At 30.7% G+C, this 25,317-nt stretch overlaps 4 protein-coding genes across 5 annotated transcripts; 1 reads left to right on the top strand and 3 right to left on the bottom strand.

Annotated features, from left to right (window-relative positions):
• The first annotated feature begins 1,061 nt into the window (after positions 1 to 1,061).
• LOC112592998 lies at positions 1,062 to 5,559 on the top strand. 2 transcript variants are annotated; one of them, XM_025337186.1, is made up of 7 exons: positions 1,062 to 1,148; positions 3,828 to 3,985; positions 4,100 to 4,324; positions 4,781 to 4,929; positions 5,006 to 5,093; positions 5,229 to 5,303; positions 5,420 to 5,559. In XM_025337186.1, the coding sequence occupies exons 2-7, from the start codon at positions 3,860 to 3,862 to the stop codon at positions 5,531 to 5,533; spliced, it is 777 nt and encodes a 258-aa protein (XP_025192971.1). In that variant the 5' UTR covers positions 1,062 to 1,148; positions 3,828 to 3,859; the 3' UTR covers positions 5,534 to 5,559. The 2 variants fall into 2 exon arrangements, with proteins under 2 accessions (XP_025192971.1, XP_025192972.1); XM_025337187.1 differs by having other exon boundaries at positions 1,081 to 1,148; positions 3,831 to 3,985.
• A 42-nt stretch (positions 5,560 to 5,601) lies between these two features.
• LOC112592997 (SET domain-containing protein SmydA-8-like) lies at positions 5,602 to 9,598 on the bottom strand. Its single transcript, XM_025337185.1, has 6 exons — positions 9,578 to 9,598; positions 8,494 to 8,760; positions 7,362 to 7,933; positions 6,261 to 6,634; positions 6,017 to 6,123; positions 5,602 to 5,861 (listed from the first exon to the last, which is right to left on the bottom strand). The coding sequence occupies exons 1-6, from the start codon at positions 9,596 to 9,598 to the stop codon at positions 5,703 to 5,705; spliced, it is 1,500 nt and encodes a 499-aa protein (XP_025192970.1). The 3' UTR covers positions 5,602 to 5,702.
• Positions 9,599 to 10,954: 1,356 nt separating this feature from the next.
• On the bottom strand, positions 10,955 to 15,955 carry LOC112592949 (integrator complex subunit 5). Its single transcript, XM_025337122.1, has 15 exons — positions 15,844 to 15,955; positions 15,442 to 15,663; positions 15,147 to 15,315; positions 14,891 to 15,061; positions 14,671 to 14,807; positions 14,497 to 14,589; positions 14,298 to 14,424; positions 13,886 to 14,095; positions 13,661 to 13,819; positions 13,397 to 13,598; positions 12,347 to 12,600; positions 12,063 to 12,283; positions 11,711 to 11,986; positions 11,338 to 11,643; positions 10,955 to 11,252 (listed from the first exon to the last, which is right to left on the bottom strand). Exons 2-15 carry the CDS (start codon positions 15,658 to 15,660, stop codon positions 11,016 to 11,018), a joined length of 2,781 nt encoding a protein of 926 aa, XP_025192907.1. The 5' UTR covers positions 15,661 to 15,663; positions 15,844 to 15,955; the 3' UTR covers positions 10,955 to 11,015.
• A 2,236-nt stretch (positions 15,956 to 18,191) lies between these two features.
• Positions 18,192 to 20,520, bottom strand: LOC112592962 (exonuclease 3'-5' domain-containing protein 2). Its single transcript, XM_025337138.1, has 8 exons — positions 20,223 to 20,520; positions 20,002 to 20,158; positions 19,617 to 19,928; positions 19,312 to 19,562; positions 19,038 to 19,234; positions 18,828 to 18,973; positions 18,569 to 18,753; positions 18,192 to 18,433 (listed from the first exon to the last, which is right to left on the bottom strand). Exons 1-8 carry the CDS (start codon positions 20,375 to 20,377, stop codon positions 18,268 to 18,270), a joined length of 1,569 nt encoding a protein of 522 aa, XP_025192923.1. The 5' UTR covers positions 20,378 to 20,520; the 3' UTR covers positions 18,192 to 18,267.
• Positions 20,521 to 25,317: the final 4,797 nt, after the last annotated feature.

Consider the following 25,317-nt stretch of genomic DNA (forward strand, 5'->3'; position numbering starts at 1 on the left):
ACTACATTTCTTAGTGTCCATGTCATCCAGAAAAGGCTAAGAAAAATTGAAAATTATGTTTCAATAACATTTCCAAGTTTATCTTCGAAATTGTTCAAATGAAAAAACTTTAACCCTCACCTGTCAAAATCCACACCAAATAGTTACTCACTGCAGATGCATTTGTTTTTTCTTGATTGTCCTTGAACTAAGCTTAACTTCTTCTCTTGGGGTTTCAATTAATCATTATTTTTATACAGACAAGTCGTGAACTTCATTGAATCTTAAGGAAAAAATTCAATGAGTTATTAGTGAGCGTAAAGAGCAAGTCTGTGAAAATTTGATTAGTAAATTGTCAATGTAAATTGACAGAGACACAGAGTCACTGTGTGCCGAACGATAAGAGGGAGATCATATGCACAATATCATGTTTCACATTTAAACCTCAACTCGTAGTGAAACAATATATATTATTTATAATGTATTTCTTATAAAATAAAGTTGATTTATAGCAAAATTAAAAACTGCGTTCTCTATGAAACACTATATACATTGATTAGTATGAGATTATTTCTTTTATAATAGTATAATTACATATATATTATAATTTTTATGTAAGTAGATATAGGTTAAAAGTAATATAATAATATTATAAGCTTTTCTACTGGTACTTAACTATATAATGACGTCTGTCAAGTGTTTTTTCTTTTTTACTTGCAAATTTTGAGTTCATATGCATACATATTGTGTATAAAATAAAATTATTTACAACTTATAATTTTGACAATTTTACATTTGAACTATTATATTTGAATATATCAAATCATCATAACTCGTGGTACACTCTGTAAAGGGAATATCTGCAGATTCAGGTGACTTTGACAATAATTGTACATTTAGATAGTTATTCAATCTCATTGTTAAATTCTTCATATATACACCCTGTATATGTATTTATATTTATATAATAAAATAATGAATATTAAAATGGTAATGAAATTAGCAGCAGGTCACTCGGTTAGCAACATGTTTAGTAGTTATATACCCCCACCGTTCAGCTAAAGAAGTTTTTTTATTTTTACGTGTAGACAAGAAAATGATGGCGATTCAGCCAGTTTGTGAACTCAATTGAGCTGGTGTATATAGTTCTCGGAAAATTAGTGCTTCTTGTAAGTATATACAATATTATTTATTAATGTTATTAAATTTGAAGTATACAAGGGTCAGATGTTGTTTTTATTTTGTTTTGAAACAATATGTTTATTAAGATTATTAATTGTATATAATATAATATAGTAAAATGTTCAAAAGATGTATTTAATTCACATTATTTAAATTACTTAATTACTTGTATGAAGTAATAATGTTTATTAAATTTTAACTTTTCAATTTAAAGCAAAATTTTTCATTATCAAAATATTTTTTTTAGATTTATTTTAAAGTTGTAATAAATATTTATAATATACGTAAAAAACTGAATTGGCATATCTGAAATAAAAAAAAAGTTTTTTAGTAATGTTACTTATACAACGATAACAAATTATTTTTGTACATTTTATTATTTTTATATAATTGCATGTAATTCTTACAAATTGCCATATTGTTATAAGCCAAAATTTAAATACTTAAAAAAATATTTTGATTTATTTAAAATAGGAAAATGTTTTAAAAATTTGTATTTTTTTAATTTGAAGTAGGTATTATAACATTCAATTATATTATGATTATTGTTTATTTATTGTTTTAACACGAGGTGAAACATTTTAACATAAGATTTATAATCCTTTTTAATAATGTGGTAATATTTAGTATTTAATAAGAACCATTTTTTTAGAAATTTAAATTTTTGATAACTAACTGTTATTAGTTAGTATATGGACAAAATAAAGATATTTTGTTCGTTGTTCAATTATTTTTTCTTACATATACAAAATGGGTTATTATTACTATTAAATAGTTAATTTTTTATTTAATATCAACTTATCTAATATATCTATAAGATTTCAACGGCAGATTCAAGGGGAGGAAGGGACTAAGCTCCTCGAGAATTCAGAGATCAACCTGCACATATATGATTCCACTTTAAAAAAAAATTGTATAAGTGTGTAGATAATCTAATAATTTAATTATTTATATACATAAATCATTATTTAATAACAATGACAAGTGATAGATTTGATGTTAATTTAAAAATGCACAAAACGTATAATATAACGCATGATATTCTCCCATATCTTTCATTCGAGATTCGTGATTAGTAGTTGTGTATAACTAATAAGTATAAAACCAAAAAAGTTTTTTTTTTTTTTGATTTAACTATAAACATTATATTATTAATAAACATATTTAATTGCTTTAGATTTTTCAGAGAATATAATTAAATTCATTGGTATAAAAAAAATATATCATTATTGTCCAATGTTTAAATGTTTCCGTCTAGACGACTCGCCAAAACGATGAATTTTTTGTTGCGATTTTGGATTATTATCACCCTAAGTTCCTTAGATACAGCTAGGAGTGGGTATATAATATGTGCACGACGTTGTCTTTAAAATAACACAGTTTAAATAAATATGCATAGAACTAACGATTAATCATTGCTAAGATTAAAATCGTGTATGCTAATCAGTAAGCAAACCGGTTGGTCTGTGCTTATGACGGTAAACAGTGCCGGGGGAGCTTATGCCGTGTCCGTCACCTTTCCTCCAGTCGTAATTAGTTGCAATCGTCATGAATGGAACAATTTCTCGAGAAAAGACTTTGGACGGTTGCCAAAAGTAGATTTACTCCAGGTCGATGATCTCTGGTATAACCGGCTCGTATAGTATATATTTTTATTAATTCATTTCGAGTGTGAAATAATTATGACAAATAAAAGCAAATTTCCGTTTGTACGGACATCATAATTATAACGTACGTAACTCATCTACTTACCTATACCTACACACGTTTTTGAAAAATTTAAATATTGCAGCGATACTCGATGCCGGGTCTTGCCGTAAACATCGTAAATCCTTTAAATCGATTCCGCGGGTCGCAGCAGTATTATGTTTATAATATATTTATATGTATATTGCTTATATATGCACATTACATATATGTATGTATTATATACATAGTGACGAGATTCGATTCATTCATTGGACCTTCCGTTCTCATAATTAATACTATCCTACCTCAACCTAAAGCACATCGTTTTCCACATGGCTATCTGCCAAAATATTATATGAATGATACGGCGCTACAGCAGTCTTCTAATACGCTATAACTACACATGAATGATTATTATCTGTATGCAAGACGGTGAGAATGCGATATTTTATTTAAAGAGATATCGACTTGTAGGTCGATACCGGATAATGGATTGTAAACTCGTATATGACCGAATAATAAAATTAATTAAACGTTGGTTAATGGCCTATAGAAGTCGATGTCTATAAATTTATGATAATAATTAATATAATAAATTAAAATTGTAATGGTACCTAATACGAAACATTTCGTTGAACATTTCACAGTATATATTATTATACTTTCAAGTTTCAAGTGGCCGAGGACTTCATAAGGACAGATGCCAGATGGTAATTGGTAAACAGTAATAACTAATAACTACCTAATAACAATGATAATATATCATTAATGGTTATACTCACCAGATAATATTATAACCACAAACTGTTTCATGGGCATCGAATCTCGCGATTTATTTACTGTTCAAATTTTTATTCGATACAGATAATATCATTTAAATAATCAGTAACTGTGATCTACATTTTACAGCAGTACACGAACCGCGTTAATTAAGCGACCAAGACCAAACCATTAATTAATTTTGTGTTTTTATTTAGCAGGTGTATTTAAAAAGATAAATCGTTTTTCAATGATTCCGAGCTCTTTAAATGTCATTACTACCGTCATGAATTATTTGCTGTACACGTCTGTGTTGGTGTTTGGTGTACGAGCGTATGAAATCGAGCCGACAAATTCTACTCTCAGACAACACAAAGTACGTAAAGGACCGTGTAACAACTATCTATACACGAATTGACGCTAGAGTTGTATAATAAAAAATGATAGTAGTTGTAGTTTGTCTACGAAAGATACGATTATTGAATTATAGGTCCACAATATAGTTTTGTATCCTGACAAGCATTCGTGGTGTACGAGCACGCCCATTAAACAAGTTATATCCGACGTCGATTGCGATCCCGTGGAAATTGACAACCTCGTTTGCTTGGGCGCTTGTTTTAGTTATTCCATACCAAGGACGGTTCCGGCCAACAACGGCGATGAAGTTAACTCGTATTGCGACTCGTGCCAACCCGTAAACACGCTATGGATTCCTGTAAGCACGATGAGTAATATAATTATTATACAACCATACAGACACTAGGCAGTACGCGTAGGTACTTCCTGTTGCAATATATCAAGTAAAAATGTTTATATTGCTAATAAGTTATAGGATAATGTTTTAGCTACTTATTATTTCAACAAATATGAATGTTTTTAAAAATACATTTTTCTCCAAAACAACATTAAATTTTCTAAAGTAAAATAAAATAGTAGCTTGTAGTTAATAAGTTATAACGCGTGAGCTGTATAATAGTAGACCAACATGTCATGTATAATAACGTAAAAATTTAAAAAAAAATGTTTAAATTGAACATCAAATGTTTGATTGTTCTGGGGTGGCGGGAAAGTCTACTCTTACTAGTTCTGCCCGGTGACTATTATGCACCACATTTATTACCCTAGACGAATTACGTAACTTTTTACCTATAAACATAACTTATGGCTGCAGGTAAAACTGAAGTGCAGCGATGGATCGAATCACACGAAGCGCGTACAGCTGATCAAAGAGTGCCGGTGCTCGTCCTGTAACCGACACTGGGAACTGGAAAATCCACCGACGGACTTCGTGGACGAGGGAAACTCCATACAGACATCGAGGTGAGCTGGTTGGGCGATGGCCGTTTGTTATAATTATATACCGATTAACTCAATGATCAGCGATAGAATGATTCAGATATATGCAATTGATGAAACTTGAACAAAACGAAAACGATGAAGACGAACAAAATTCACAGGACGCGGTTTCGAGTGCTGCGGATGACGTTAGTACATTATATTATATTATTATTATCATTAATTTTATTATTACACATGAAATCGGAAACCAATTAATACGCGATTTATCATTTGTGTATTGTCTGTATTGGTAATTGTTAATGTATCATGTGGGTGTTTAGATACAGGACGCTGCAAACTTGACTAGACTGGCTTACGAGAAAAATATTTGGATTCGAGGTCCGCATCATTCGAAGGTAAAACGAAACAAATAAATGTATTGTACTTGTGAACGGTGTTAAGTAAATAAGTGTCAAGTATAAAGTATGCGTAGTCACTATTACGATTACCTATAATAAACTCGGATTTTCAGGTACTATTAAGAAAAGAAAATACGATGAGCGCGCCTGCAAACGTCGCGGCCAACGACGACATCGTCCAACAATATTTGGGAGAAGACGCTGCCGATAAGAATGATAAACTTTAACCCGGATTTTTAACTATTTTATAAAATTATACAATTTTATTTCATTATTTGAATTGATTATAAATATAATAATATATATAATATCATAAATGTTGAATTTACAATAATAATATCATGTGATCTCGATAGTGAGTTAAACTCCTGGAAAAAAGGTTTCAAAAAAAGATCATCACATAGGTGCACTGCCAATTGATTCGTGCAATTTTTTTAACAACAAGTCCAAGTCTATGGCGTTCTGCTTGCACTGGGCGGCCATTTGACCTTCGGGTAATTCTTTCGGTTCGTATTTCAACAAATTTTCAGCTTGTTCCAGATAAAACTTGGATCTCTGTACAAAAAAATAATACGTTAAGACTATAATATTATGATAAATCATAATATATACGCGCGAGTATATATTATTATATAGTTTACAGTATGGCACTATGGCCTGGGCATTTAATGGTTTGTTTTAAATCGCGCATGGCCGAGTTCCGGACTCACCAACAGAGCTTCCATTACGACATTGGTGTCTTGCTGTGATCTCCTCGCGTCTTCCGCCATTACGGCGTGCAACTCGAACATCAGGGCGCCCCGTATCCGACATTCGGCTACGGATACAAAAACGATAATGTTGATTAGCAAGAAAATAATACTTAATACTTATGATGTCAATACTTTTTACAGTTATGCGTCAACGACGTATATTTCTATAATAATATGCAAAAACAGTTTTTTCGAATCTCACCCGAAAACAACACGTCCGCTACTTTCAAGACTTTCAGACACAGTTCGCGCTTGTGATTCAGTTGTTCCGAGGACAGCGTGTTCAGCGGATGCCCTTCCAGCTGCCCGTAGAGCTGGGCCAGGTTCAGGCGAACTTCGGTGAAATAATAGTGGTTGGGGTGCAGGTCGCCGGCCGACACGTAGTGGTCAAGGAACATGCGACAGTGGTTCGGGTCACGACGGTTCATCGCTGCCATATCTCGGCCCACGTGGGACAGCGTGAGTTCGATCTGATTTGGATCGACGGCCGTGGAACAAAAGTTGCATGTCCATTCGATGTCGAACGGATCGTCGGTAGACGGATGTACATTCGGCAACGCGTAGCCCATACAGTCTCTGAAAAGATAAACGCTTGTGACGTATACTTCGCACGTCAACGATATGATTGATTAGAAACTATACAACGCCTAATTATATGCACATATGCATCATTATCGATAACAAAAGTACATTACATTAATTAAATTGTTTTTTACGCATAATTGTTAATCGTAAGTTATTTAAAAAAAAAAAACATATAATTTTTGAGTTATTTAGCTAGTGCTATATATATTTACGATAGTGGGTGTGTGTGTAAATGATCCGATACTACGTCATCGCACTCGTATGGTACTGAAATTTTAGTGCATAAATGATCGTATGCACAAAAATGAGCGCCTCGAAGTTAAATTTTTAAATTTGGCATTACAAAAGGGGCTCGCGCAGGATTGATTTATTGGTTTACGAAAAACAAACATTTTTTGTTTTATAATAAGGTTGCCATTTACTTACAGAATATAAAGTGTGATTGAATACAATTTTAAACCTGCAGTAGTATTTCACATACTTCGGTAAAAACAACCCAAATGACTGTGTTAAAAAATTGTACCGTTTGCGTTTAACAGAGCTTAAAAAGGTGTAAACCCGCGGCCATCAAATTTGTTACGGGCAACGCCGTGCAAAATTAGTGTTAGTGCAGGTACTAACCATAAACCCACCTATGAATCGATTACAACGTAAATAACCTTATAGGTATTTTATCAACCCGACAAACATAACATTAGTTGATTATGAATAAACTCACTCATTGGTGCACTTGACTCCGCTGTAGTACGTTCCGAGTTCCGTGGGGTCGGAACACCTGGGACACTTGCAGACGAAGAACTTCGTGTCGGCCAGATGGGCGAGCCGTTGCGCGGTGCCCCAAAGCACGTCCGTGTACGAGATGGACAGGTGTCCGCCGCTCTTGACGGCCGCACCCGCGGTCCTGATCAACAGATGACCGTCGCCCGTGAACGTCTTGGAGCAGTTGGGCACGCAGCTGTGCTCCAGCATCGAACCCGCGTCGTAGATGGCCACGTACGGAGGGTCGGTGAGGGGCACTTCGTGCCCGTTGACCTGCACGATCCCGCACACCCGGAGTATCTCTTCGATCGGCCACTCTGCCGGGTCCAGTTTGAAAAACCTGCGCAAGTGGTCCGCAACCCACACGCGGTCCGTCTCGTACTTGGACCCGCCGCGGCGACTGGCGCAGTGCGATTCCAGTTTGGTCAGCTTGGCCCAAACGTCCGGGTTGTTGTGCTTCTGGTACAGGCACCTGATCACCGTGATCGACTGATAGCTGGGATGCGGGATCGTGAAGTCTTTGATCTCCACCTGCAGCGGGACGGATTACATGTATATTGATAAAGACGTATTTTTAGGGTGATAGAGTTCCCAGGCGGGCGGAAAGCACTAGCTCTGGAATCCACGTTTTTCAAGAGGACGTCAAAATCTCAAGACAGTAATTATTGCGCGCGTATAAGATATAATCACAACGAAATAGTTTTTTTCGTGATTATTGTTAGGTATTATGACATATTATAATAACTCACGCAGATAACCCCACCTGTGGTCACACTGTTTTCTCTTAACGCCTTATACGTACGCGCTTAATGTGTTATTTGCGGATATAGTTATCCTGTTCCGCGCGTTTTCATTACCGTAAAAACTAAGAATATATTTGCGTAGGTAGCCATTTAAACGGATCTATTCTATTATTGTATATTAACGTAAAGGCACGTACGCTATGTACTAAACAGAAAATCGTGAAATTCTGTCGGCGAATTTTTTGCTATTTAAAAAACGGTAGATTTCCGTTTTACCCTGTTCCGCCGGCGGTATCCTGCACACTGCCGGCGGTACCCTGCACACCGCGTATAGTCCTCCACACTCACCTTTTGCTTCCTCCTCAACACGGTCCAGTCACATTCGGCCTTGTGCCATTCATCGTCCGAACACTTGCTGTCCGAGCACATCGGCCAACCGCATCGTTCGCACCTCACCGCCGTGTCGGCAGTAATCGACTTCAGGCATCCCAGGCATACGGGCCCGGTGACCTGTGACGGGCCACGGATCAGCGGCCGTTCGACGAGCGCCACTTGCCACGCGGCCAAGTCCACGTTGGCAGCCACGTACCGACCGACCGTAGGGTCTTCCGCCACCTAAAAAAACACGACCATATCAATCGTGGGCGACAAAATAATGATTTTTTTATCCACATTTGAAATTATTCGAATACCTACCGATTTTTAGTCACGTATACACGCACTTATGGTTTTAAGATTATTACGATCTTAAAATATTCGCAGACCTTTTTATGGAATTGCGAGAATAAAAATATGTCCTTTACTCCTTTAGCATTCAAGAACACATCGAGACATTGGAATCGAAAACTGTCTACTCGTTTGAATTTCGATTTGGCCCGGTGGCCGTTTTCGAAAACATCGTCCGAATTTTGAGCGAAAATAAGTGGAAAAACTTGAGTTATTAAATTAAAGAATTTGAAAATACCCAAAAATCACAATTCGAATTAACGACTGTGTTCCGAAACATCATTCCATACAAATATTATACTATGCAAATCGATTTAAAATATTTAGCTGATTGGTAGGTATTGTCTCTCATACATTCCTTGTATCCCTTGTCTCTTTAGATACAACAATTACTAGGTAAATGTAACTGTACAAGTTGGAAGTAAATCTAAAAACATTTTATTTAAAAATAAAAATGTCGACAATAAGAGTTCATTTGAGGATTAATAGATTGCTGTGAATCTGTGAGCGTCACGACAGCGGGGAACTATGGAAGTATTTCACGAACGACACAAATGCTTATAAAATAATCTAATTTAGATTTTAGATACTTGAACAGCGTTTTCTATTCGGTATCGTACTTACTAGCAAGGTGACGAGATGTAGGTACCTATATCTACAAACGTTTCAAAAATACAATAATATAATAAATTTCGTGTTCTCTTACCTTAATCAATTGTGTAACCATGATGATAGTAAAGATGGTCGTTGCTTACTAGAACTTATGATCGGGGCGCGTATCGCACCGAGGCATATACCTATAAATAGAAAGTATGAACGCCATTACACGAGGAAATAGTGGCGGGAGAACGTGTATAATACCGTAGGTACTTAAAAATAGGATCGATCCGAGAAAAAATTGGATCACGGCGCTGAACGCAATATGATATAATGCACACACCACTGTTGACTATAGAAATCATCGTCGATTAGGAGGTATAAACCCGTACTGCGGTCATGAGTTTAGGAGGTATGGTTTCAAATTAAACTATTGACTTTTGAAAGCCGAAATGTTATTATTTATAAATGATTTAGACATAATATTATACATTTAAACATTTTATGTGTCTGCAATCCGCGTTCTGTATGATGATTTATTAGTTATCATTGTTATCAACAATACAGTGCAACACGTGCCTTATACGGCTAATGATGACATAGGACGAAAATTGCAATGAGACGAGCATGCTAAAGTCTAATAAAAATTGAGATGTGAAAAAATAAATACCATGACATCTTGTAACTGGTGATTGTGGTGAAGAGTGGGTGAGTATGGAGAAGGGAATGATCGCCATACCTGGTCCTGGTGATAGGGACGGGGTCTGTTTTCCCCACAGATATATAAAATTTTTTATATATCTGTGGTATTCCCAAAATCGACTTTTCTTGTTTCAACCAATGCCATTTCAGTCGTTTTAAAATTAAGTTGACAATGGTTTTTAATAGCCATCATCAGTCACGTTGGAAAATTGTTTGAATCGTTAGTATATTAAATTACTAACTAGTAACTGTTCTAAGTTGTATTCAACCTACCGTTATGGCGTTAATCAAAAATCAAATCCTAGTCAATGAGCAAAATTGGTTTCGCCCACGTCGGTCAGTTAACACATGCAATTTTGTGTTTACTGATTATGTGTTTGATGCCTTTGCAAATAAGAATCTCATAGTAAGAGAAATTACTATAATAGCAATTTAACTAATAAATTATGAAATATTCTTAGCAACCGACTAATAGACCACTTGTCTTTGCTCAGAACTTTTTCTATTATTGAACTCAAGTTTAACAATTCCAATACAGTAACTTACTCGATGAAAGGTAACACTCTTTAATTAAACGGTTACCTACATTACTCCTTTTTAAATTTAAGTCATAAATCTCTAAAACTGTTTGTATTGAATAGTTACAAACATAAATAATTTAAATAAAGATTTTTTTAAATATAAATTGGTACAAAAATTACTTTTTTAAATAAGTACCCTTAATATTTAAATTAAACAAAATATATACAATTATCATTATAGAAAAATGTCACAATACACAAACTTTATAATTACTAATCATTGACAAGTAAATTAGCTTTTATATAATACAGATATATAATAATTTATTGTGTTTCTGTAGACTGTTGTTTATTGTTAGTAAATAGTCTAGCATATAAATCACCAAATTGTGATATATTTTCAATCATAGTGAGCCTTAATGAATCCGAGTATGGTTTTGGCACAGTGACAACCGTTGTATCTCTCCACATACCACCAATATTATTTCGTAAAAAAAGAGCTGGCGCAGGAATATGATCTCTAGTGTATGTCCAAACACAATCACGTAACACTATCAGTATCTATGATTTCAAATAATATTTAATGCTTACATGATATCAATACGCATAATAATATATTCTTAAAAAATTAGTAAAAATGTTTTACTTGTTGTGGTGCGAGTTCTGGAACAATAACACCCAAGACATCTAAAGGTTTAGGTAAAAGTTGACCAAGTGACATGGTGTTTAATAGCTTCACAGTATCATCCAACAACTGTCGATTGTCTTTGGACTTTCCCTTAGTATGGTTAACTGCCCCCCAATGGTTTATCAAACATGCACAGACTGCTCGTAATAGAACTGAACAATAGCAAAGTGCTGGACGATGACCAGCCAATATTCCAAGTATTGTCCATAGTATTGGTTTAGTAGTGATTGTGTGGTAAATATGAACATCTCTCTCTATAGTAACCTAAACATTAAAAAAAAAAAATAATAATATTGTTGTTTTCCAGTGCTATCAATTTTAATTATTTTACTTTTGTAAAATCTTCATCAGGCCAGGGCAATCCATTATACATAACATCTGGTGATACAAATTGAACAACTAATAGTGCTAAAGATACTACAGTATCCAATGTTGGTTCGAATGAATAACATTCATCGGACGAATAACAAGATCGTAAAAATGAAACAAGACGCTGTTCATTAAAACGTACACTTTTAGCATCAAAAACAGGTGTTTTATATTTTGGATGCAATTCATCTATGTCAAATTTAATATTAATTTTTTCACCAAACATTGAATTGTATTCCTTTAACATACAATAGAAAAAAAAATATTAATATAACCATTATTCAATAAAAATTAAAAAAATTATAGTTATATACTTGTTGAAGGAATGATCCCATTAATGAAGTTTTTTCAAGTGGCTGAATTATATAATCATTACGTCGATTATCAGGCATAACAAATAACAATGAAAATGGTTCTTTCAGAACACCATCTAAAATATATTTCATAGCAGCTGTTCTAGCTATTGACGACCGATAACTAACAGTATTGACAAATTTATTCATTCGAAGACATGCTTTTAACTTAAACATCTCATCTGTAATAACATTATAAAACAATGTGAATAATTATTTATTATCACAGGAAGTTTTAAACTAACCTTTTTCTTTAAACAGACAAGTGAAAAAATATAGTACAGCTGCTTTAACACAATATAAAACTTTTGGTACAGACATTTCTTTCATGCATAACTTTGAGGCAATTTTAGATAATATTGATGACAATAAATGAGCATTTTGCATATCTCCGCTATGACAACACTCAATCATTGATCGGCAAATCTTGTCTAAATGAGAGACTACTGCCAGTGAAACACCATGTAGTGAAATATCCTCTGGTGGATCAGATTCCAAACTAAAATCAAAGATAGAATACTTTTTTATTATACAAGACTACACCTATTATCATGGCTATAACTCAAGACTACCTCTGTTATAGCGACTACCACAATCTTAAAAATATTCATGTGCCACATTATAATGACATAATTTACAATTACCTATCATTATTTATATTGTTATTATTTTTAATATTGCATAGTCTTTACATTACATTTATTTGCTAATTAAAATTTAACTGTAATATAGCCTCACTCAGATTTTACTGTAGTAATCATATTATTCATGTTTATTATATCCCATTAAAATATATCTGTTCATTTGATATCATAATTATTTTTTTTATCGATTAAATAATAATATTATGAAAATTTGGTCATTATCTAAAACTGAAGAAGAAGCTGTAAAGCTTCTTAAGGAACCTGGTATTTTACATACTTAAAGAAAATGCAAGAATTGTCATGACACAAAACTATACTTTGAAAGATTCATATTTTGGAAAGGTAATATTAAAAATTTCCAAAAAAAAGAAAAATTTATTAATATAGATAAAAGCATATTTTTTAATTTTCATAACAATGTATTGTTGAAGAACTTTGACATAAAACTAAAGAATATTTGCCTAATTGAAATTATCATTTTAAATGATTCCTAATTGAACCGTGTCTACTCTCCTCAATGCACTGTACTATTAAATATAAAAATAAAAATAAATTAAAACAGATTGTTTAAAAAATACAAAAGTTGGTTGTATCAAAATTAAATAATATATTGATACATTGATATAATGCAATAACTATACTATAATTTACCTAAGTAAAGTATTGATGTTGTTCCAAACATTGGATAAAGAAACATCGGTTTTAACCAAAGCATAAACTAAGCCACCATCAAAATGAGCCATATTGACACCAAATGATAGAATTTCTACTAGTGTCTCCAGTTGTGTGCTGTTTTCACATTCAATTAACATTGTTGCTATGTATGGTAACAAACACTCTTGGTCTCTAATCGCTAAAATAAAATAAATTTTAATGTTAAGTACAATTATTTTAAATTATTTTAAAACTACTAACCAATACAACTTAAGAGTCTTGCAGCTGGCTGAGCAACATCTACATTTGTTGATAATAAATATAGTTTGATTGTATGTAAGTTTGTTACAAGTGCTTTAACTATGGGAGGGGTAGTGCGGTTTGTTCTCAGTGAATATTCAAGTTCAGCAAGAAACAATTCTTTATATAAAATACAAATTATGATTAGAATTAATTAACTAATAATATAATATTAATTATCAATACCAAATAATGTCTGAGCACCAGTTTTTAGAGTCTTAAATTTAGGATCTTCACAATCAATTAATTGAAATATTAGATTTAACACATGCTTGATTCCTCGATCAGCATTTAACAATACTTGTACCATAATATCCAACAAACTGCATTGTTCATCAAAATATTTTTTCCACTGTGGATATAATGGTAATAATTTGTTCAGTACTTCTGGAGTGACTGAAACAATTCATTGAATACATAATAATCAATCATAGTAGAATGATTCAAAAGACATAAAAGTATTATATAATTAAAACAGATTAAACAAAAAATTTTATTTTAAGCACTATTTTACTAACAATAATGTATTTTGATAATTTTGTTATCATACATAAACCATAAAATACTTTTTTTTTTATGTATAATAATAAACACTTACCTTGCGTTAAATTTTCACATAACATTGACTTGAGTAACGTTGAGGAGCACATAGCCATGTGTAAAAGAAAAGGAACTATAGCAACATTTTCAACAGTCATCTTTTGGTGTTCTTCACTAAGACTTAACTATATTCAAAAATCAATTATTGTTTAAATTGTTTTGGTATTAAAATGTAATAATCTATGATGTTGACAAACCTTAAATAATTTGAACACAACATCTTTTATGTTGTTAAAGTATGTTATCGAAAGGTGATCAAGAATTCTAATAAAAGAATTTAGCTTCTCAGTCTAAAAAAAAAATGTATTCATTTAATATAATAATTACATATCAATTACATTAAAATAGTATATTAAAGTTAATAAATTTACATGTTTAAATTTTTTAGTAGAACACATTTCTTTTATGCCACACAGTAACATATCCATAATGACTAATGACGGGAAACTATCACCAATTTGAGCTAATACCCATTCAAAACTTGAACTTTTGTACCCTAACATGGTTTCTAAAAACAAAAATGTATTACATTTTGAATTTTTCATCATAAGAATAATTTTTATGTTAAAAAAACATTTTATAAATGCTTACCAATCATGGAATCAACTGATCGTTCTCCTTCTGCTTTCATCATTTTAGCAATTGTTTTGTTATTAATATCTACTAGAATATAAGCAACTGAACACTGAGACCAAAATCGAAGCATATCACCTAAAGGCATTCTAGCAAATTCATGCATATTATAGTGTTTGGATATTTTTCCTAAATAATTATAATAACATTTTATTATTTTGAGTTAATAAACAAAATTATTTTATCAATTGAATATCATGTATTTTATGCTTACCTAACAACTTATAAGACCAATGTAGTACAACGGGAGCCCAAACCAAATGATCTTCTTCAACTAGCCTCAAAAGAACGTCTCTTATATTGGTTACATTTTCAATGATTTCAGGTGGTATGATTGGAGGATCAAGCCGTGATGATGTACTTGATGATTCAACCCATGATGGCTGTATAAAAATATTTTATGACAAAAGCAATTTGTAAATGTATATGTATATATATATATTTAATAATAACTGTTGTTTTAAACAATTATACTTCACTATTATTTACAATTAACATAAATATAATACCTGAACTTTAAGTTGTTTCAAATATGTAGAAATAGCATAATCAAAAAACTTTCCATAATACTCAAAAACAGCATCCTGTGCAGCTGGCAGTAATTTAAGTAATTCCATTGCACAAGTAATTTGAGAAGTTTGAACATTGATGAAAGGTTGTTTTGTTTCACTAAGAAACACTGCTAATTTAGCAAATTGATCTTCTTGATGTTTCTTCATTTCCATCATGATCTAATAATATATGAAATAAAAGGGACTTCAAAATATAATAAGAACGAAATATCGTACAATTTGAGTTCACCACAAAATTTCATTAATAATTATTGATATAGTTATAGTATCTATATATATGTGAAGAAATGGCGTTAGTAAACATTTTAATATTTAAACAAATAAAAGAACTTAATTTACCGCTTTAATCTATATTGTGCTAGAGCATTACAATCTATAAGTCTTGATAATTAAATTATGATATATATCTGTAAATATTAATTATTATTTATTAACTACTAGACATTTACAATAATAGTATTAGTATATACTATATTGATAAATAAAATGTTATTTTGTTTTAAAATTTAAATATGTACTTATAATTTTTAAGTTCGAACTACAAGTTTTGTTAGTTTTGATAACAGATATCGGAAATTTTGGAACTAAACCTTTTGTTCCATAAAATAGTTATTCTAAAGTCAACTAGTTTAAATCGAAATAATTTCCAAACATACATTTGTTCCAACGTTTATTTGTTCGAAACAAACTGATTGTTCCACAGTTTATTTATTACAATGTAGGTTTATGCCGAATAGATTTTATTATTTTTTTTAATAACTATTAATTATTAAATAATAATATATCTTTTAAGTTTAGACTTTGAAAAATCTGTTCTTTGGAATTGCGATTAAAGATTTACCTTTTTTTTGTAAAGGTGTATCTTTAATCGTGTTTAGAATAAATATAAATAATTAGATGTTTAGAACAATAAATTATAGTTATAAAAAATAACTTAGAATAATGATTTACCGTAATATTATGTTAAGTTCGAGTATCGGAATCAATCCCCAGATGAAAAAGTTCTTGATCAATAAAATAAACCGTTTCGGTTTGAGTAAAAGGGGCATCACGTGTAGTCGTGTAGATGTATTAAAACAAAAAGAACCTGTCAGCTATTTTAATAAAACTTAAATTGCTTAACAGACTATATTACTACTATAGTTATAATAGGTAGTATGTAATATAGGTACATATCCACTAAGAGAGTAAAGCGTTTTTTTTTTTTTAATATCAGAAATAAATCGGTTTATTTTTTGTTATCCCGTTTACAACTTGAAAATCAATACATTTTTTTCAAATTTCAATTCCTATTAGTTCTATTTTATTATATAGGTACCAATTTATCAGTTCGTTTATCGTGTATCTCATCATTTGTTCGCATTATTTCTAATATTTTATAACTGATTTGCCCAACAGGCTGTAATGTAGATTACTGATTAAGTTCGTAAAACCATTGATTAAATATACAATTTAATATTTAATCAATGGTAAAACTATCAAACTATCAATTCAAATCTAAGTGATTATAAATTAGTTAATAGTTATTGTCCATGTTGATTAAAATCCTTTAAAAATCTTACACAATATGTATATAATTATCTTAAGTCTTTATACACATTTATTACAAGAATAAATAAAATTTTTAAGTAGTATGTAGTATACAAGACGTATAGAATCGATTTACTTCGTTTCTAAATCTAAACCAGTCTTGTAAAGTATTCGAATAACTAATAAGCGTATTCAAATAGTTTTATTTGAATACTTTTTTTGTATTCGAAATTATTGTTTGTATCAATTATTATCTACATAATTGCTGATTCCAACTATTCCAAAATCGACAAAAACTAGCAGAAAAAAGTATTCTTATATTATTCGAGTACTTTTTCAAATATTATTATATACTTTAACTCTCATTTATTCAAATACGTACTTCAAGAACAAAATAAAAGTATTCTTTATAAGACTGACCTATACGCCGTACTAAATGTGGACATGTGGTGTATGGGGGAAAAGACCAGAGGGAACCGAAAACTTTCAGTTTTGATTAAAAAATAATAATACTTTAAATGTTATATTGTATATTTATACAGGACATAAGCCATAAGAAAGGTATTGTGTGTGTAGTGTATACTGTGTTTAACATAATATTATTATCATTATTCTATGAACATGTTACATGATGTAAGAGAAATGCAAGAAAAATATTCTGGTTATATAATTATACTGGGCTCAAGTATTCAAATTATACATAATACTTACATTTTAATTGTACACTTTGGAATGAAATGTGCAATTATTTTGCTTGCATATTTTAATAAATATTTATTCTAGACCACTTGCCCCAAAAGATTTCGAAAAACTTGCATAAATATTGATTCATCTAGTAAAACGAAACATGTGTCTATCCCAATAAACCACCGTTATGGGAATGCTTATAATAAATCATTCAGCATTTATGTTTATAATGTGAATTTTTAACTTTAAAATTGTTTGATGTAATTTGAAAATGTAGCACGCACAAGATAAAAAAAACTTGCAAGTCAACTATAACATATAATTATTTAAATACCTCAGCAGTGGATAGGTATCTTTTTAAGTTATAATATTTTTTTAATCAAAATTACTAATTAACACTGTACTATAATTTATAATTGGGAACGATGGGTATATAGTAAATGGTATAAAAAATTAAACTATATAACCAATTAAAATATAAAATAAATATTATTTTTAATAATACAATTTAATTATTAACATCATTTTCAGTTTTGTAAACTTCTTTTACCCATCATAATTTACTGACCATAACGGAGGTAAATGTTTTGGTTTCATTGTATCAAGGAAATGCTGTCTCCACATTGCTTTTAATTCATTTATTGCATCTCGTTCCAAAAAATGTTTTACTACTTTTTCTGCAGCACTATTATGTTGGCAGTCATTTTCATACCTTTAACAGCATAAATTTAATAAGTATTTATGAAATTTACACATATGTAAATATATACATTTAGTTTAATTTATCAAAACTTTAGTTCTTAATATAATAGAATTTATTAAATATTTAAATTATTCTAAAACTGACTTTAAGGATTTGATGGTGAGTAAAGTTTCAAGAAATGCATCAAACACTCGATTTGGTTCCATATTATACGTTTCTGCAATTTCTAGTCTTAATTCATTTGCTACTTTATCTGGTAATGAATGACGAGATTTTAAAAGAGTTTTAGCAAGACTTTTTGATCTCATTATTTTCACGTATGCTGGAATCTAAAATAAATAAGAATATTAAGTTTCAAATATTTTTTAGTATTTAAAATAAAATTTTGGTTTAATAAAATTACTTTTTGGTTTTCATTAGGATTTATTTCTTCTATTTGACACATATTAAATATTTTTTTACGTATTATGAAATCAAAAGAATTTGATTTAATATGACACCAATAACACAATAACAATGTATCGTGAGGTATATGACTTTTGTGTTCAGCTAAAATGAAAATTTACTCATTTCAGGTTTAAAACTGAAAATAAAATTTAAAAATGTTACATACTTGGCATAAATCGAACAAATTCTTTTGGTATGATACTTTTTTTACGGAAATGTTCAGAACGACCACAAACTGTGCAAATATTTTCTCGAGGAAGAACAGAAAAATTGTCTTTTCTATTTTTCAAGTCAGCTGGGAAGTTGAGTCGTATAGTTTTGGGATCATCATTAACCAATTTGGCTAAACCTTGAGATATATACCTATATATAATAATACAAAATATATAAATATTTACTGTAAACAATGGCTTCTTATAATAATTTCTGCTATACTTAACCAATCAACTTTTTTATGACTACAAGTTGACATCACAGTTCCATCTACATTTTCCATCAAGCAATTATCATACACTTTAGCAGATTTTATTGTTGAAGTTGAGTATGAACGAACATTAGATTTTGGTTTAAATTTAGTGTTTCCATTAGTTCGAACATTTTGATAAGGTAGATCTTTATAATTTGAGTATATTTTAATAACCATATCCCATTTTTGTTTGTCTGATAAAAATAACCAGTTCCACCATGACATCTATTTAAAATGATCATTCATACATTGATTTAAATATTGTTCAGAATAATTTACTTTATTATTTCTCAGTTGCTCAAAAATTTTGACAGCTACATAAGCATCTAATGCAGCATATTCAGTTTGTCGATCATTCAATTCTTCAGCTTCCCAATCACTTGTTCGAATATGCCAATCCTTATCTAATTTACATCCAAGCAATTTATCCGCAAGAGCTGACAAACTTCTTTCTTCTAAACAACATTCTTTAGCTAAATATCTTAGATCAATGCATCCAGATACATTGATATTATAATCACTCATTAGTAAATGAGCATCATCCAAAATAGCAACACCAACTTTAATTATATTAGAGTTGCTCAAAATGTCCTGAGTATTTAATAAAAATAGTCAATTAGGTATAATGAAAAATATAGATTTTACTGTGCAGTAATATACCTACAGATAAAGATGATGGAATAGTCTTAAACTTAGACAATCTAATCAATGAACACATTCCATTGGTGTCAGAAATTTGTAATAATGCCACAGGATGACGAAATCCATTTTGTGTCACCCACTCACAATCTAGTCCAAGAATTGGCAAGTAAGTAGTTGATCTATAATTATGAGTATTTTTAATAAATAGCTACCATAATTAGTTAGATTAATGTTAAAACTTACCTTTCAAATCTGACTGCTATCTGTTCACATTGTTCAACTGTATCCACAACATCAATTTGTCGAGCTCGTAATTTCATATATAATCTAAGTAATGGTACTTTGGTAACTAATTTGATCATTATTAATTTAATTACAGAATTTAAGAACATTTTCATCGTTAAATAGCCATTAAAATTTGAATTTTAAAAGTTAGTTGATTAAGATTTGCTTTGCAGATGGCTGAAGCCAATTGATAAATATATATTATAAAAAAGTAGCATGAGCTCTGAAATCAGAGTAGTGAATACCCATATCAACCATTAATATTCTTATTTTTAACGGTTATCATAGAAATGTTAAGTGTTGTGATAGAATAAATACAACTTGATAGTGTCAATAGCATGATAATAATTTTACATTACGTAGGTAGCCAATAGTCAATAGTCATCACAGAGTACAGATTAACATGGAAGATTATTGTTACTGATATTCAAAATATATTTAATTCATCATTGTTGTAAATTACAATAATTATAGTATTTTATTTTTTATTTTACTCTTTGGACTATGAAATAAGGTCAGATTTAGCGAGGAACTAAGTGAACTACAGCCCTGAGGCCCCACATTTTTGAAGATTACATTGAAAAAATATATGCAATATGGAACTTTAGTTTTGTATTTAAAATTAAATTTTTAACAAAAAAAAAAAAGTTATATTTGTACTTTAGGTACGTATTAACGTATATTATAATATCTGTCCAAATAAATGAGCGATTAATCTACATTGTAAAAAAAGTTTTCGTGCTGTTATCTAGACGCAATTGAGGAGTATATAATAGGTACGTTAAATTATTATCGACAACGAACGAAAAATTCCTCATTGAAAACAATTAGATTAGTTTAGATTTTAAACTTGGATAAACGATTGCCTAACTCTGAAATGGTAAACAAGCGATTTGGTTTTCTTGAAAAATTAGAACAATTGAAAATTAAGCAATTAAACACGTCAAGATCTACCAATAGGCAATATGACATAGATTAAAATTTAGGAAACGAGCATAATCAGTTTAAAGAGTTTTATAAAGATTTTAAAAATTAAACCAGCAAATTTAGTAAATTTAACCAAAACATTTAATGTATAAAATATTAACTAATAAGTAAAAAAGTAAGAGATTGTTTTCCTATAATGTTAAAATAATTCTTCGCATTTATCATGTTCTTTATTGTTTTTATGATAACTAATTGCAGTAGTAAAAAATATCCGGGCATGGCAGAAACCTACGGGTGCCTACTAAAAATTCTGCCAAATAGGCGTCAGAACTATAGGTCTTCGGGCCTACTCCCGGACATAAAAGCGCCATACGAAAAAAAAAAAAGTAGTAAAAGATCATTTTCTAATTTAAAATACCTACATCAAAAATAGGTTAGAATCATTATTTTTATTATTGATTTAAGTCTCAAACTTAAGATTAATTAGTTTGACAATTTAAATGCCTGTTGAAGTGTTAAAAAATGATATTTTTTTCTTTCAGCGGATAACAAATGTTTTTTTCTGTAAAGTTACAGTCTAAATCAGCTTAATTTATATAAAAGATTCATGAAAGTTTCGATACCTATACTGGTCAATTGATTAAATACTAATTATTGATAGGTGGGATATTCATTATATGCTGCTATACTGTCGATTAATGAAACAATTTGGCAAATCTAGATATGGGCAACATATATTTTTTCTATAGTCATACCTAGGCGTGAGTAGCAAGATTGCAAGAACAGTTTATTATAGAAGATCGTAATATCGATATTTGCATAAATAACTCAGTTTCCACCCTTGCCACATCGTTATAGTTTATTTTGTTATAGACTTATTGAATTAATAATATTAAATTTTTCAATATTCAATACCTATTTTAGTATTTTATTTATTCGAATTATTTTAATTATTTTATAGGTATTTTGAATTTTTAAATTTTTGGCTTTTTATTATGCTTATCTAATACTTAAACAACTATACGAGAATAAAATAATAGGTACCTTTTTGTAAAATTATAGTGATTAATATTAATTATAACCTATAGGCTTATAGTTAATGCTTAATAATTAATATAGTAGGTGATTATCATTTATCAATGGGTAGTACCTACGATCTACTGCAGTAAATAATATTTGAATATTTGAGTGTTTCACTTTATCTATATGTACTAACAACGAAAAATAAAACAGTATTATACTGTATGCAGTATTACATTACACTTTAGTCCATAGAGTAAACTGTAAAATCAGTAAAAAGTACCTATAAACTATTCTAAAGGATGTTTCATAAAGAACGCAGTTTTTAATTTTGCTATAAATCAACTTTATTTTATAAGAAATACATAATAAATTATATACATATTGGTTCACACTTCACCACGAGTCGAGTTTAAGTGTGAAAAACTTGATATTGTGCATATGATCCCCTCTTATCGCTCGGCAAACAATGACTCTGTCAAGTGTCAATGCAATTACTAATCAAATATTCAGACTTGCCCATTAAATTCAATGATAACTCTAGAATTTTTTGCTTAAGATTCAATGAAGTTCATGACTTGTTTGTATAAAACAATGATTTAATGAAACTCCTAAGGAAGAAGTCACATAAAGTAAATCACACCTTAGTGGCTACTGTTGGTCGCTACAGAAAGAAATGAATCAGCTATCAATTTTTTCAGGGAATAAAAGTGTAACAGGGAGCATCGTTTTGCTGGAACCACATTTCTTAGTGTTCATGTCATCCAGAAAAGGCTAGACGTAAAAAAAATGAGGCTTCTTTAACTATTTAACTGTTAAGAAATTAACTCATTTAGTTAAATAAGAACTTAGACCTTAAATGTATAAAAATAATAAAAAAATTTAAAGAAATATAAAAAAAGGCAGATAAGTAGGACCGCTCTTTAATACATCAGGTGTTGAATGAGGTGATTATTATGGGTATATCAAATTTAAATTCAATTGTAATAATTATAATTGTATATGAAAAACGATTCTATAACTATCATCTACGTGGTCAGCTATAAGAGTATTTTTAGTAGAAGGTTGATTAAATGTATAAAAAGTATGGGTGATAAAATACCACCTTGGAAAACTTTAGCATTAATTTTATTATACTATTTTACGTGGTAGAGCCATGGCGTAATTTGAAAGTATTAGTATGAAAGATATGATTTAATTTAATAGAAATAGTGTAGGGGAAAGAAATTTGTGGAGTTTAAAAAGGAAAGTTTCATACCAGACTCTATCAAAAGCTTGTGAAATTTCTAAAAAAGCACAGGTGTAATAGAGTTAGAATCTAATACTAAATTAGATTTATAACTAGTTGCCACAGTAAATAGTATTTTTTTTAATTATACTAAAAAAAAAAAACAAAATTCTTTAAACGATAGTTAAGATTTTAAGAATTATATAGGTTTAAATCACTCTACACTAGAATGTGATTGATGATATTATTTTACTAAAATAATTTGTTTTGAATTTTTTTTATTTTGGTTCGATAAATGGATACTTACATTGTATAATTGTTTTGTTGCCCAAAACAAATTTCTTTTTGGATAGGTAATCAATTAAATAATTATACATAATATAGTATACGGAATAACTGCGATATTGCACTTATCGGCTATCATTACAGTTCAGACGACAATAATATTGTTATAAATTATTATAATGCCGTTACCCATATGAATCGCGCACGGTCGCCCGGTGTTGCCGTGACGACGCCACCACGAGATGGGTTCAACTGTTGCGCCAGGGCTTATCGCGATTGCGACGGCGGTCACGTGCGTTTCGCCATTAGCTGGCGGCTAAGACCGCGCCGAAATTTCGCCATTTCGAGTGACGGCGATGGCGAATGGTGAAATATTCGCGTTCGGTCTAGTTTAAAAAATAAGACGTTTATATTTATGTGTTTCTTTTACCTCTCTCCCGTATATTTTATTTCCCAGTTTTCCACTGGTCGCGCTCTCATTTATAAACACTCCACAAGTATTAATATAATATGATATAATATAATATTTATTTATATGCTATTATGCATATATATATTATTATATTCATATTTGTAAAATGTGTGCTGGTACCAAGTATGTGTACATGGGTGTGCGCGTGTGTATCGTGTTATCGTCATTCGTTGTGTACGAACGCAGACTTAGAGACGGGAGCAATGCATACGAGTATGTACGACTATGTACGAGAGCCGAGAGGTTGCACAATATAATAATAATAATATTTCGTATATTATATCGTACGTTGGTTTCACGTCAACATTCCCGTCGCAGCCGCCGGCATTCCGCGCATTCCTCGACATACATATACATATTATAATACGAGGCGGAGCTCGCGCCGTAACAAAACATTTTAATACTCGTATATAATGTATATGTACGAACGTCCGGACGGCGACGATCCGAGCGAGCCATCGTCCGAGTGCATAATAATAATAATAATAATAATAATAATAATAATCGTAATACCGTGGTGATACAAAGATACACACTTATAGTGGATCGGACTCGAGATCCGGTTCTTTAGGGCCGCGCGATGAACTAAAAGAAATATTATAGGTATTGCATTAGATGTATAAGACGATATTATTACTATTATTATTAGCATCGTTGGTTATCCTAGAACAGCGAGTGCACAATATTAATATATCAAAACTTAAACATAATACAGTGACACGGTGAGACTGTATCCAGTCGAGATTCCATTATCTCAAGTCTTAGGTTTAGGTATATTATGTACTATTTAATATATATGATCAGTAGTCGGTAGTTCCTGTCACTTACTGCAGGTCTGCAGGACGAGCAATGCTCAGATGAGATCGAGAAAAATAATTAAGTTTTCGGGAAGTAGTAATAATAATACATACATACGGTTGCGTGTACACCCTACCTATCTACTTAAAAAAAAAATTCATTTAATGTTTTATTTTAATTTTACCACTATTCCGTTCATTGCGATTGAGTTTTTTTTTTATATAATTATGTTCACCGGTTCGATTTGAAAATAAAAAAACGATGCGCGTCTCTCATTCGAAAATTTTCCGACTCCCGTTCGTGGTCCGGGATTCGTAGCCCGT

This window comes from Melanaphis sacchari, unplaced genomic scaffold, assembly GCF_002803265.2.
Source record: "Melanaphis sacchari strain LSU unplaced genomic scaffold, SCAv2.0 Contig19_pilon_pilon, whole genome shotgun sequence".
Classification (NCBI taxonomy): domain Eukaryota; kingdom Metazoa; phylum Arthropoda; class Insecta; order Hemiptera; family Aphididae; genus Melanaphis; species Melanaphis sacchari.